Here is a 13,253-nt window from a genome sequence, read left to right as displayed (position 1 = left end):
CCAGGATGGAGGCGACCTCACCAGCACTGCTGGCATCACGCCCATTGTACTGGCGTGGAAACTGAGGCCCCCGACAGGGCCCGGGCTCCCTGTTCCGGCAGCCGCCCGGCGGGCTGCAAGATGCTGCTAGGGTCTGGACCAGGGCGAGATGCTGTACCTGACTCGGTGCCCCCTCCCCTCCCCTCCCCTCCCCGAGGGCCGGAGACGCCTGGAACTCGGCTTGCCCCGGGGGCCGCAGGAGGCGGTGATGCTCACGGACTGGACTTTGCGCTGCTCAGCAGGAGCCGCGGGGGCAGGGGCCCGGCTGCTTCTGCAGGCGACACAGCAGCGGGGTGCCAGCAGACGGAGCCCAGATCGCACGGACGCCCCGGCAGGCTCCCGTCTGTCGCACCTGTACAGACGTTTAACACAAAGCGGGTGAGACCCGAAACCCAAACGGGGCGCTCGGCCTGGGTGCCATCTTACCGGCGGGTACCCCCCAATGGGACACAGGGCACGGCTTGGCCAGCGTGCCAGCCCTGGGCCAGGCCCCGGTGTGGGGCGGGGGGGGCGGCAATCACTATTCTCTACGAACCCCCGGGGGGATTCCGATGGACAACTGCAGAGCCAGGAGCCCGTGGTTTCAGAACCGCCGGGCTCACCTGCCTCTCATCTCATCCCCGAGAAGATCCCCAAATTCACAGCCCCCACTGGCCACGGCATACCTCGGCTCCTCCCTGGTGGGCTGAGTGGCTGGTCCTGCCCTGACCCAGGCAGCCAGGCCAAACTTGCCTCCGTGGCAGGTACAGTGCCTGGACGGACCAGCCAAGTCCCCGGGGGGCGGCATCCCTGCCCAGCAACCGGTGCCCGGCGTGGGAGGGGACGGGCGGGGAGGAGACGGGCCCGGAGTCAGGGGTACAGCTTCTGCTCCTCGCCCTGACTCTGGGCAGCAGCTTATGACCACTAGGCTACACCCCCACCCATAGACGGAGAGGAGTTCCCAGGTGGATGCCAGAAGAGGGAGCCTCAGGGGCCTCGGCGTCCTCCCCTGTGCCATGAGGAGCTGAACGGCGGCATCTGCCTCGAGGCCCCGTGGCGGGACTTACGAGGGACCACGGCAGACAGCGCTCTGTGCTCGGCTGCTGCCTCAAGCTGAGCAATTGAGCCCTTCACTTGCATGAGCTCATCTGATCCTTCACCACCACCCTGGACGGTGGAAACTATTATTAACCCCACTTTCCAGAGGAGGGACATTAAGTGACTCACCCTGGCTCACATGGCTGCACACGGCCGAGGTGGGATTTGAACCCGGGGAGTCTGGCCTCCTGAGCCCAAGCTTTAACCAGCAGGCTATGCCATCTCGGTGGATGCCAAGCCTCCCCTTCACGCTAGGGGGGAGCAGAAGCTGGAGGAAATAAGCGTACAAAGCCCCAGACTTTGGGGGAGAAAGACAGTGGCAAAAACTAAAGGGAACGGGGTTGGTTGTCCCTTAAGAGAAAAACCAAACTTGGGCCGCCTCGAGCCAGCAGGGCAGAGAAGCACAGGACCCCTTAAGGTCAAGTTGGAAGGTCTAGCCAGGATCCACAAGTCCAGGGAAAGGGATCAAGCCTACCTTAGCCTCATTTTTTTAACCTCACCCCCCCCAATCTGCTCCTCAAAAGCTTGTAAGTAAAAAGCAGAGTTGCATGACTCTATTGCCAAATACGTTTGGAATTCCTCTACGCTATATTCCCCATCAGGAAACTCCCAATGGACATTCGCAAAATAAAGGCTCTGATAAGTCCTGCAGAGAAACCTGCTGAGTGTCTCCAACCTAGCATTTCTCACGCTTCACTGATCATAAATGCTTTCCTTTACCCCGGGACATCCGCGAACACTTCACAGAACACTGTTTGAGAAGTTCTGGCATACAACAGGGATTGCACATTTTGTCTGTAAATAATCATCGGAAAATAGTAAGTATTTTTCAGCTTTGTGGACCAGAGTCTCTGTCATAACTCCTCGACGCTGCTGTGATAGCACAAAAGGAGGCCTAGACAGCATGTAAATCAGTAAGTGTGGCTGTGTACTCATAAAACTTTATGGCCACCAAAGTGTGAATTTCACAGAAGTTTACATGTCATGAGATAGTCTTTCTGTTTTGATATCTTGCCCATTTAAAAATGTGAGGACTATTCTTAGCTCGCAGGCCACAGGAAAACAGGCTGCAAGCTGAATTTGGTCCATCAGACATATAGCTTGCCAACTCGAAGCTGTCCGTAGAATACAAAGAAAAAGACCAACGCTCTACCAGAGGGTATGAACGGATGGTACACGGAGGAGAACTGCAGGCCACGCACAGGAGGAAGGGCGGAGCCTCACACGTGAGAGAGAAAAGCAAAGCAAACCTACAGGGTCCCATGTGTCGCCTACCTGATCCGCAAAGATGGGCAAGTTTGGAAACGTGTCCTGTCAAAGAAGGGGGAACGGCTGCCCTCGTGCATTGCTTATGGGGGGGGAGGGGGGTGTATTGATCCAAAGCACAGACAGCGTCCCTTTCAGGAATTTATCCCAGGGCTACACTCACTCAAGCGGGCGAGGACGCTTAACCGACTGAGCCACCCAGGCACCCCTTTTTTAATCGTTAAAACTTTGTTTTTAGTCTGTTTTAGAGACAGAGAGAGAGAGAGAGAAGGTGAGGGGCGGAGGGAGAGAGGGAGGGAGAGAATCCCAGGCAGGCACGTACCTGTCCACGCAGAGCCCGACGCGAGGCTCGATCTCCCCAACAACGAGATCGTGACCTGAGCCGAGATCCACAGTCGGACCCTCCGAGCTGCCCCCCGCGGCCCATTGGGACACTATTTTAAAACCCCTTCTGTATTAACTCACGTAATCTCAGAACCACCCCGGAGCCCTGGGCGTTGGGGATGAGGAGGCTGGGAAAGGTCAGGGAGGCTGCCCAAAGTCACACGGCGAGCGAGCGGAAGAGCTACAAACGCTCCACACGTACACAAACCCACAACAGCCCTCACACGAACAGGGAAGCTCTTTAACGGCTGAAAAGGCCCAACCTTCAAGGTGAGTCGCCAGGTGGAAAAAAAGCCAGGCGGCCCACGCTGTCTAGACTACGGTACTGCCCGCAGGGGAAAACAGATAAACAAAAGGAACACAGAATGTACGTGCGATGGTGTAAATCCCCAGAGGGCACCTCTGAAAAGATGTCCACTACCAGGGGAACAGCACTGGCGCTGGAGGTGGAGTTCAGCTACAGAAGGAGGTCACGGGGCAAGTCCACACGGGTGCACCCATCTGTGACTTGAATTTGGAGCCACTGGCAAGTATTATCCACTCTGAAAGAAATGTGTTCTTCGTTTGGGTGTGTGTGTGTTTTTTTTTTCCTTAAAGCTGGCGTAAGGAAGAAGCTACCGACCCCAGAGCCGCCCCCCAACTTAATAAGAAACACATTTCGGGGGAAGAAATGGGCGCAGCTAACCCCACCCTGGCTCGCACTCGCCTTCCGTCCGCCCTCGTCAAAGACGGTGGATCTAAGGCGGGGCGCGGAAAGCACCGGGGAACGCAGCCAACAGCGGAGTCTCCAAGTCCTGGGGGCTCAGAACCACATTCGGGGTCTCCCGGAAGGGGCTTCCTGCCTTGCACCAGGGCTGAGGTCCTTAGCCACGGGCAATGTGGCTCTTCAGGGAACATTCGGTAACAGCTGGAGACATTCTGGGCAGACCGGCCTCTAGTGGGTAGAAGCCGGGGACACGGTTCAACATCCTGCCATGCACGGGACACCCAGGATGTCCCATGTCCCCGGTCGGGGTGCCTGGGTCAGCGCGTCTCACACAGTTATGTGCGCTCAGGCATCACCTGGGGCTCCAGTTAAAGTGCCGGTTCTAGGGGCGCCTGGGTGGCTCAGTCGGTCGAGCGTCCGACTTCGGCTCAGGTCGTGATTTCGCGGTTTGTGAGTTCGAGCCCCGGGTCAGGCTCTGTGCTGACGGCTCGGAGCCTGGAGCCTGCTTTGGACTCTGTGTCTCCCTCTCTCTCTGCCCCTCCCCCACTTGTGCTCTGTTTCTATCAAAAATAAATAAATGTAAAAAAAAAATTTTTTTTAAGTGCCGGTTTTAACAGTGCAGGCCTGGGACGGGCCAGAGTCTGTGTTTCCGCGAGGATGTCCAGCCCGCTGGTGCGGGGACCTTGCTCTGCACAACGAGGCCTCGCCCAACCCGGTGTGGCCAACGGTGTCATCGTCTCCTGCAAAGGGGCAGGTGCTACTCTTGCTTGGGATCAAAACGCGGAGAGCGAGCACTGCTTGGTGGGGGTCAGAGGAGCGAGCCCTCCCTGGATGGGAACAGGCATGAACTTGCTGAGCTCCTACGTGAGTCACAGCACAGGCTGTGTCGGAACCAGAGGGGTGGTGACGGGACACCTACCGTCCAAGGTCTCCACGCAGAGCTGCAGGCCCAGATTGTGCCGCGGGTTGACCACCCAGTGGTTGCTGGTGGCCGTGATGTCGAACACCAGCCAGCCCTCCTCCGAGGCCCAGAGCGTGCGGCTGTCCAGCAGGAACAGGTCTGACTCCCTACAAAAGAGGAGGAGAGACACGAGGCGTGGCAGGTCATGGCTCGGTCAGCCCTGTCACCAGCCGGCCGCCGTTGGACAGAAGGACCATGGGGAGTAGGGGAGGTGGGAGGAGGTCCACCGGGCCCCCAGAAGGGGGTACATCAGAGCAAGATCCAGGGCTGAAGACCCCTTAGTAGCTGTGATGGAAAAAGGGAGTGTAGAAGGGGCACAGAGAATACACGCAGGGGACAGGGCGCTGCTCCAAGGCGAGCTCACCCTTCACACTTGTTAGGGGGGATCCCGATGGGAGACAGTACAGGAAGGCAGGCATTTGCAGCCTCTGTGTTGCCTGAACTCTCAGGGAATAGAAGCTCACGTTTTTTGGATTACTCACCATTTGCCAGGCATGGCCTGGAATACACATATTACCTCATTCAATTCTCATGACTCTAAGGTGTAGGGATATTATCATCGCCACGATTATGGTAAAACCATGACTTGCCCCAGGTCATTTAGCCAGGAGTTGGGGTGTGAGCTCAGGCAACCGAGCACCGGTACACAAACTCCTCATTTGCATGCCGTGCAACTTCCTCCTAAGCCCACCACGTATGAGGTGGTGGACGCCTAGATGGGCATTAATAGAGATAACCCTTTAATCCTCTCTTTCTCACATTTTGCAGTAGCAAAATGGTCAAAACTACAACTGATGTTGTAGTGGATGGAGGATAGATGGATGGGTGGATGGGTGGATGGGTGGATGGGTGGATGGATGGACGGACGGACGGATGGATAGATGGATGGATGGATGGGTAGATGGGTGGATGGATGGATGGGTGGATGGATGGATGGATGGATGGATAGAGGGGTGGATGGATAGAGGGGTGGATGGATGGATGGATGGATAGATGGAAGGATAGATGGGTGGATGGATGGGTAGATGGGTGAATGGGTGGATGGATGGATGGATGGATGGATGGATGGATGGATGGGTGGATGGGTGGGTGGATAGACAGATGGATGGATGGATGGATGAATGGGGGGTAGATGGATAGATGGATGGATGGGTGGATGGGTGGGTGGGTGGATGGATGGATGGATGGATGGATGATGGATAGATGGATGGATGAATGGTTGGATGGATGGATGGATGACTGGATGGATGGACAGATAGATGGTGGGATGGATGGAGGGAGGGAGGGAGGGATATACGGGATGGATGGATGGATGGATGGATGGATGGATAGATGGGTGGATGATGGATAGGTGGATTGTGGGTGGATGGATAGATAGATGGATGAATGAATGAATGGTTGGATGGATGGACGGATGGGTGAATTTTTACATTCATTGTTAATAGAATTGTAGTATACAACATCTCATAACATTCTGCACACTTTTACTCGTAAGAATTGAAAGTTTCAACATTTTGAGTCCTTCAACAATCAGTTAAAAAATTTGAACCCCCACACTGTGCCAGACACTGGGGTACAATGGTGAACAACACCCTAACCAGCCCCTGCCCTGGGGCATCGACAATCTGCATCATACCCGGAGTGATCTAATTTTCCTGGGAATTAAGGCAAATTTTCTCTGCTCACACATAAAGGCCTGAGATGGAGTGACTGTTTATTGAGCACTTACCATGTGCCAGACTCTGGGTTGAAATGCCTGACCAGCATCCTATCAGCACTGAATCCTTACAACAACTCTATGAGGTGGATAAAATTACCTGTGCCATTGTGCAAATCTCAAAACTGAGGCTCAGAAAGGCAAAGCTGTTTGCCTGGGATTGCAGGGGTCACTGTGTGCTGAAACACGGTCAAGGCGGGATCGAAATCCAACCAGACTACCTGCCAGTCAAAGCTTGCAACCAGGGACACACACGGTTCATCCGGACGCTGCCATTGCTCGGGTGTGGTTGTCCTCATTTCAGAACCTCTGGCAAACCAAACTCATTGTAATACAAGCCATTAAGCCATCGGCTGGCACCGAGGAGCAGACGCCCCCCCACCTTAGATGAGGGACACATGTCCTGTCATCCCTCTTCTGTGTGGCCCGGAGACTCCATGTTTGTGAGGTCGGCCGAATTCTACCTCTGCTGCGTGCCGTAACGCATTAGACATGTACCAAGCCCCTTAATGTATACGAGAGTCGTGAGAAGGCACGCAGAAACTAGATCAGTGACTTTAGCCGGTGTTTCAATTTCCTTGATCGCAGAACCCACTGGAAACGTATGGGGAGGTGAACAGGTCACTCAGAAAAGCCTACACAGGGATGGGGAAGCAGCACGAGCCAAGGCAGGTGTGAGGGTGCAGGGCTGTCTCATCCGGCCCAGCTGTCGAAGGCAGGAACTTGAGTTCTAGTTCTCTCTATGCATCGCCCCATCCCAAAGTCTGAGAGCAGAGAACCCGGTTGTCTTAGTCGAGTTGGTGCCCAGCCCTTGGCCATGGGAGGGCTGGGCGCTCCACAGCGACAGCATCATCCGGACCAGAAGACAGAAATGGGGCCAGCCACCCGAAGTCCCCGAGGATCTCAGTCCCCTCGCTGACGCAGAGAGATTATGGAAGCAAGGACAGCTTTTCATTTTATCTGTATTTGTCCTTTTTAAGCAATTTAAAATTTTTGAAAATCTTTATTTCTTTTCGAGACAGAGCGAGAGACAGAGCGCGAGCAGGGGAGGGGCAGAGAGAGAGACGCAACACAGAATCGGAAGCCGGCTCCGGGCTCCGAGCTGGCAGCACGGAGCCCGACGCGGGGCTTGAACTCACGGAGCGCGAGATCGTGACCTGAGCACAAGTCAGCGCCCAGCCGACCGAGCCACCCAGGCGCCCCAGGGACGGCTTTTTGGAGCCCCGAAGTCTTTCTGAAGACCCTAGCTTTGACTGTCACGTCTGAACTGAACAAAAACGACGAGACAGTCTTTCCTGACCGCTTTACTTCCACCTCTGCCCGGCGCCCCGTTACAGGCAGACTCAGAACTGCTTTGGGGGATGTTCCAGGCAGATCGCCAGCTTACAAAGGAGAGTCTCCCGCCGGCTTCGCCCCCCGTGTGCCTCGATGGCTCCGCTGGCCATGCGTCGCTGCCAACATCGTCAGGGAACCAGTCAGCTGCTCCCAACGAGCCACAGTCAGAGAAGAAACACCGCTCTGAGCCAACACAGCTCCCCTGCTCCCACAGGCTCCCAGGGCCCTCGCGGGAGGCGTCCACACCACAGCACGGAAGTCGCAAACCTGGGGCGGGGGGTGACTCTGCTGGACGCCGCTGTTTGCAAGAAAACGCGACCAGATATCCGGAGAGGCCCTCACGGACAGGAAAACACCACGAGGAGTCACTTAGGGCCACAGAATCAGGCCTTCGAACGGTGAACGCCTTGCCAAACGATACTGAACGTTCTTCTTACAGGCCGTGACACCCCGCGCCAGATGTTCAGGGAGCGTTGACTCATCCGTGAATCAGCGGGAACGCACCGACTCCCCGCCCCCAAGCCACGGGCTGCAGTCTGTTCCAGGCCTGCTTGGCAGGGGCAGAGTCGTCTTCGAAGGCACTGGGGCAGGAGAGCCTTGGCGAGGCGGGGAGAGCGGGACGCGGACACGGGCTTTGCTTCTGCCCCGACGGTCCGGGCACGAGGCGGGCCCAGACGAAGCAACGGAGAGGTCGCTCTGCAACCAAGTCTGGAGGGAAAGGTGGGCGACTGGCCATTTCCAGCCGGCACCTCGAGCGTCTTATCAGAGCACAGCGGCTCTCATGCAGAGGAGGAGCCGGAGAAGCCCTCGGTGACGTGGCATTTACCCTGAACACGCTGGCCTCCTGGAACCAGCCCAGGCGTGAGCAGAGGCCGAAAAGGCTCAGGGTGAAGGCCACCCCCCCGCCCCCGCCCCGGTGCTTTCCTCCCGTCAGTTCTCTGGGGCTCCCGACGGTAAGAGCGGTGTTCCCATTTTACAGATGAGGAGGGTGAGCTCCAGACAGGCGAAGCCAACTGTCCATCCGAGTGACCTGGTGAGCGACAGGACCGGGCACAGCATCGGAAGTCTGACCCCCGGAACTTGAGCACACGAGCCCTGGGACGTCCTTAAATCACCCTCTCACCAGAGGACAAGAGACGCGGGAGGTGGTCGGATGCCGCGTTCACACAGGTTCCCATCACAGCACAGCAGCGGAGCAGAGAAAATACTAGACGGGTAATGAGGTCTGGGTGGGGGGGAAGGGAGGAGAGTAGGTCCAGCCAGCCGATCCCGGGGCCTCAGTCTCCTCCTCTGTCAAATGGGGATGACGCGACCTTCTTCGGCGACGGGGAGACCCAAGTGAAGACCAGCTCAGCACCAGACTCTCGAGGCTCCGCGGGAACTCCCTGTGCTGACGTGAGCCACGCAGGGGCCGGTTCCCTGCGAGACCGCGGAATTCAACCTGCCTTGGCCCCAGATGTTCCGTGACTTCCCAAGAGCCACAAGTCAACAGACCACGTATCCATTCAAAGAATGTTCACTTGGACCCCAAAGTGCATCAGGCAACTGTATTAGGATGTTTCCAGTTGTAGGTTTTCTGCAAATAGGGCCACTGGCAACTCCTCCCACCGCTGCCCCCACATGAAGCTCCCCCATAAGTCAGTGGGGTCTGTTCTCCGCCTCTGAAGTCTGGGCCGACTTTGCCACTTGCTGTGACCGGTGGGACCCAGGGGAAGCGAGGCCCGGCTAGGCTGGGGACTAAAATGTAAGGGGCTCAGCAGCTCTGGGTTTGCTCTCTGGGAAGCTCGCCACTGGATCAAGAAATCTGGCTGCTGTGCTGGAAAGAGAGACCACGTGCAAGGGGGCAGAAGCCATGGGGGAAGAGGGTCTGGAAAAGAAAGAGAGAGAGAGAGAGAGAAGCCAAGCCAGCCCCCAGACAAGGCGCCACCTTGGGTGTCCCTGGCCCAGCCAAGCTGCCAGCTTCATCAGTGACCACAGCAGACCCTACGGAAGATACGAGAACCTCCCAGCTGAGCCCTGCCTGGATTTCTGAGCAAAATAGGACTCTGCCGATTCAGCCGCTGTGTCGTGGGGAGGCCGTCCCCCCCGGAGAGAGGACCCCAAGAGCAGTCACGCCGCGTTACAGAAAAACCGCAAACCATCTACTTACTAAGAGACGTTAGTAAAACCTTACGGCGCGTACAAGTCCCATGGAGTGGCTTCTAAGGACCACGCAAATCAGCACTGCTTGACAAGGGGGAAATAGGGTACCGAGCAAAAAGGTCCTATAAAACAGAATGCGTAGCACGTATGTTTCCGGAGAAATACAAAATGCTAAAGATGGCGGAAAAAAACAAACAGAGAATTCGAGCCAAAGTAAATGCGTTGAGAATTGGAACAGGTGGGGTGTCTGGGTGGCTTAGTCGGGTGAGTGTCCGACTCTTGGTTTCAGCCCAGGTCATGATGCCAGGGTTGTGGGATCGAGCCCCTCATCGGGCTCTGTGCTGGGCATGGAACCTGCCTGAGATTCTCTCTCTCTCTCTCTCTCTCTCTCTCTTCCTCCCTCTGCCCCCTCCCTGACTTGCACAAGTGTGCCCCCCCCCGTGATCTCTCAAAAGAAAAAAGAATTGAAACAGGAATAAATAGCCTTTCTCACCCCCAAACCCCAAATGGTTTGGCACTACCTTGACCGAAACTGACAAACTATCAATGGACAATTCCTGCTTATACAAATCGGTCAAGACAATGGCACAGGACAAGGTGGGGAAAGCTCGTCCGCCACGGACTCCAACGACGGACAAGGCCCATGTCAACGGCAGCTCTACAAAGACATACCAATGGCCGGTGAGCACGCAGAAGGAAGATAACATCGCCAGCCACTAGGGAAATGCGATGCAGAACCACAGTAAGACAGCCCCTCACGCCCGCTAGGACGGCTAAAACCAAAAACACAGACGGTAACGCGTGTTGGCAAGGATACGCGGTAACCAGAGCGCTCCCACACCGCTCGTGGGGACGTGAAACGCGCACACAGACCCACACAAAACCCGACACGCCGAGGTTCACGGCAGCATTATTTGTAACGTGGCCCCAAAGAGTGTGAACAACTCAAATACCCATCAACTGCTACGTGGATAAACAAAGTGTGGTAAATCCACGCCACGGAAAATGACTTGGCGGTAAGACAGAATAAAGAACCGGCTGGTACGATGGGCGAACTCTGAAATCATCCTGCCGGGTAAAGGAAGGCGGCCACGCGACCACACGCGGGGGGATTCCGTTTACGTGACCTGTCCAGAGAGGCAAGTTTACAGAGAATCGGGAAGACGAGCGGTGGCTGGGAGGGGGCCGGGTGGGGGGGGCGGGGGGTGCTGGTGGGTACGGACTTTCCTTTTGGGCTTATGAACACGTGGAACAGTGGTAATGGCCGCAGACCTCTGAACAGACTAAAGACCACCGAACGGTAGGCTTCACAAGGGTGAGTCGTACAGAATGCGATTTCTCTCTCAATAAAGCCATGTCGCGTGAAGCGGGTAGAGCCAACGTAGGCCTAAAACACAGAGCAAAGAGCCATCATGCTAATAGTACGCTCAGGTTCCCACGCCCACCCACCGTGTCTCGGCTACAACTCTCCCCCAAATGGCTCCCCTCCTCGCGTGTTCATCGACGCTGTCCCAATTCAGCTGGCCTGTTCCGTGTCTTCTAAATACGTGTTCAGGTTTACTTTTTGATTTTTTAGGGGGGGAGGGACAGGGAGAGGGGGAGAGAGAGGATCCCGAGAAGGCTCCGCGACGCCAGTGAAGAGCCCGACGCGGGGCTCGAACCCGCGAACCGAGAGACCCTGACCTGAGCCGAAACCAAGAGTCGGACGCTTAACCCACTGAGCCCCCCGAGGAGCCCCTGGCACGTTGTTTCCATTTCTGGAAGAAGCCAGATCTCCGCGGGGCAACCCTAGTTCCCCGCTCGGCCCGATCCGCATTACGAACCGGGGAGGGGGCGCTGGCCCGGCTCTCAGCCCCCGTTCGTGGGTGTGGACAACGTGCCCACCCCTGCAAACGCACAGGGGTGCAGCCCAGCTGAGATGCAGATGTGGCCTCGCTTCACCTTCTCCCGCTGCTTCCGACGAAAGCAGCGGCAGGAGGACAGAAGACGCAGAAGGTCACCTTCTCCCTCCTGACCCCCAGGAGCCCCTGAAGCCGTGCTCCCTGTGAGGCCTGAACCGCCAGTGACCCCGGCTTCGTGGCACGGAGGGGTGTTAATATTTAACCACCGGCCTGGGAACAGTGTGTGGCCGGGGCCTGTGGGCTCCTCCTCTCCTGGGAGAGAACCAGCCCTGAGAACCAGCCGAAACCTAAGCCCCAGAGAGAAGCAGGAGGGCCACACGCCATGGCTAGAGTCACTTTCCAGCGCCTCACAGCCCACCTGCCCCGGAAAGTTCCACCACGCTGGAAAAGTGGGTATTTTTAATCCAACGTGGGAAGGCGCTAAGTCCTTTTTTTTTTTTGCCCTCTGGCTTCTTAGAAACTATTCCGAGACTGTGATCTACAGGGCCTCACCACGACCCACCTCCCAGAGCGGTGGGGATCCCCGGGGGAATGTGGGGGGACCACCCCCGGACCGGGACCTCAGAGATCGGCCCTCCACGCAAACACAGCCCCCACAGAATACAGCCCCTGGGCCCCGCCGAACGGCCAGCTTGGAAGCCAGAGGATTTCTCTGGCCCCGGGGGACCCCTGGCAGGGGCAGGAGCCACAGGAAACAGATCCCAGCCAGCTTCCCCAGTGCCCGCGGCCTTGGCACTGGAGAGCCCCTGTCCTGTCTCAGAACCCAGTTTCCCTCCTCTTTCCCTCGATCCTGCAGCACTGAGGGGACCGGGCCTCCTTCCACCTCCTGCCTCCCGCTCCCGCCGGTGGGTCCCAGCGGCCTGGGGCCTCGGAAATCTCTTCCCGCTGCTTTCATTTTCGGCGCCGAAACCCAGACTTTGTGTGCAGGCCACCGGCGGCTGCGTGGGGGTAGCCAGCTCTGGGCCTCAGCGTAGGGTACAATGGAACCACCCATCCGTCACAGCCCGACTCCCAGCTTGGCTGTCCCCCCTGGGGGTCCCTCAGGAACACAGCCCACAACCTTCGGGGAGCACCCGCGGCCGGGGTTTGGAAGGGCCACATCGGGAGGCATCCGGGTCTCTCCAGGAGTCCTGCCCGGCAGCGAGGGGCCCCGGCACCCCAACACTGAGGCCTGGGCAGCGGCTGTGCCACCAGGCTTGAGTGACATTCTCCCACCTAATCCTTCCTCCTTCACCGGGGTACAGAGCCGTGACCCCTGCTTTACAGATGAGGGGCTAATGGGGTGCCTGGGTGGTTCAGCCGGTGAAACGTCTGACTTCGGCTCAGGTCGTGATCTCGCGGTTCCTATCTTCGAGCCCCCGCGTCAGGCTCTATGCCGACAGCTCGGACCCTGGAGCCTGCTTTGGATTGTGTCTCCCTCTCTCTCTGTCCCTCCCCTGCTCGGTCTCTCTCTCTCTCTCTCTCCCTCTCTCAAGAGTAAGTAAACGTTACACAAAAAGTGTCTTCAGCCAATGAGGAGCACACCCCAGACAGAAAGCGACATGAATAATCCCTCCCATCGGGCCCCCCCCAAGCCAGGAATCCTCCCAGGGGTCAGTGGGCGTGGAGAGAAGCCAGGAGAATGTGGCTGGCCCAGTGCCAAGCGACCCCCATCAGAGAGAAATGGACTTCGGATTATGGGGTGGGCAGAATAACACCCGCCCCCCAATCCGGAAGACCCTGTCC

The 13,253-nt window shown here is 57.3% G+C and overlaps 1 protein-coding gene across 1 annotated transcript in view; it reads right to left on the bottom strand.

Moving 5' to 3' along the window:
• Positions 1–13,253, bottom strand: part of BMP7 (bone morphogenetic protein 7) — an 89,521-nt gene that overhangs the window by 26,316 nt on the left and 49,952 nt on the right. Inside the window, exon 3 of the mRNA XM_042930597.1 lies at positions 4,392–4,540. Coding sequence (XP_042786531.1) covers positions 4,392–4,540 — 149 coding nt within the window. The remainder of the gene's footprint in view (positions 1–4,391; positions 4,541–13,253) is intronic.

Source organism: Panthera leo, chromosome A3, assembly GCF_018350215.1.
Source record: "Panthera leo isolate Ple1 chromosome A3, P.leo_Ple1_pat1.1, whole genome shotgun sequence".
NCBI lineage: Eukaryota > Metazoa > Chordata > Mammalia > Carnivora > Felidae > Panthera > Panthera leo.
The sequence above is the reverse complement of the archived record's forward strand: the minus strand, read 5'-3'. Positions and strand labels throughout refer to the sequence as shown.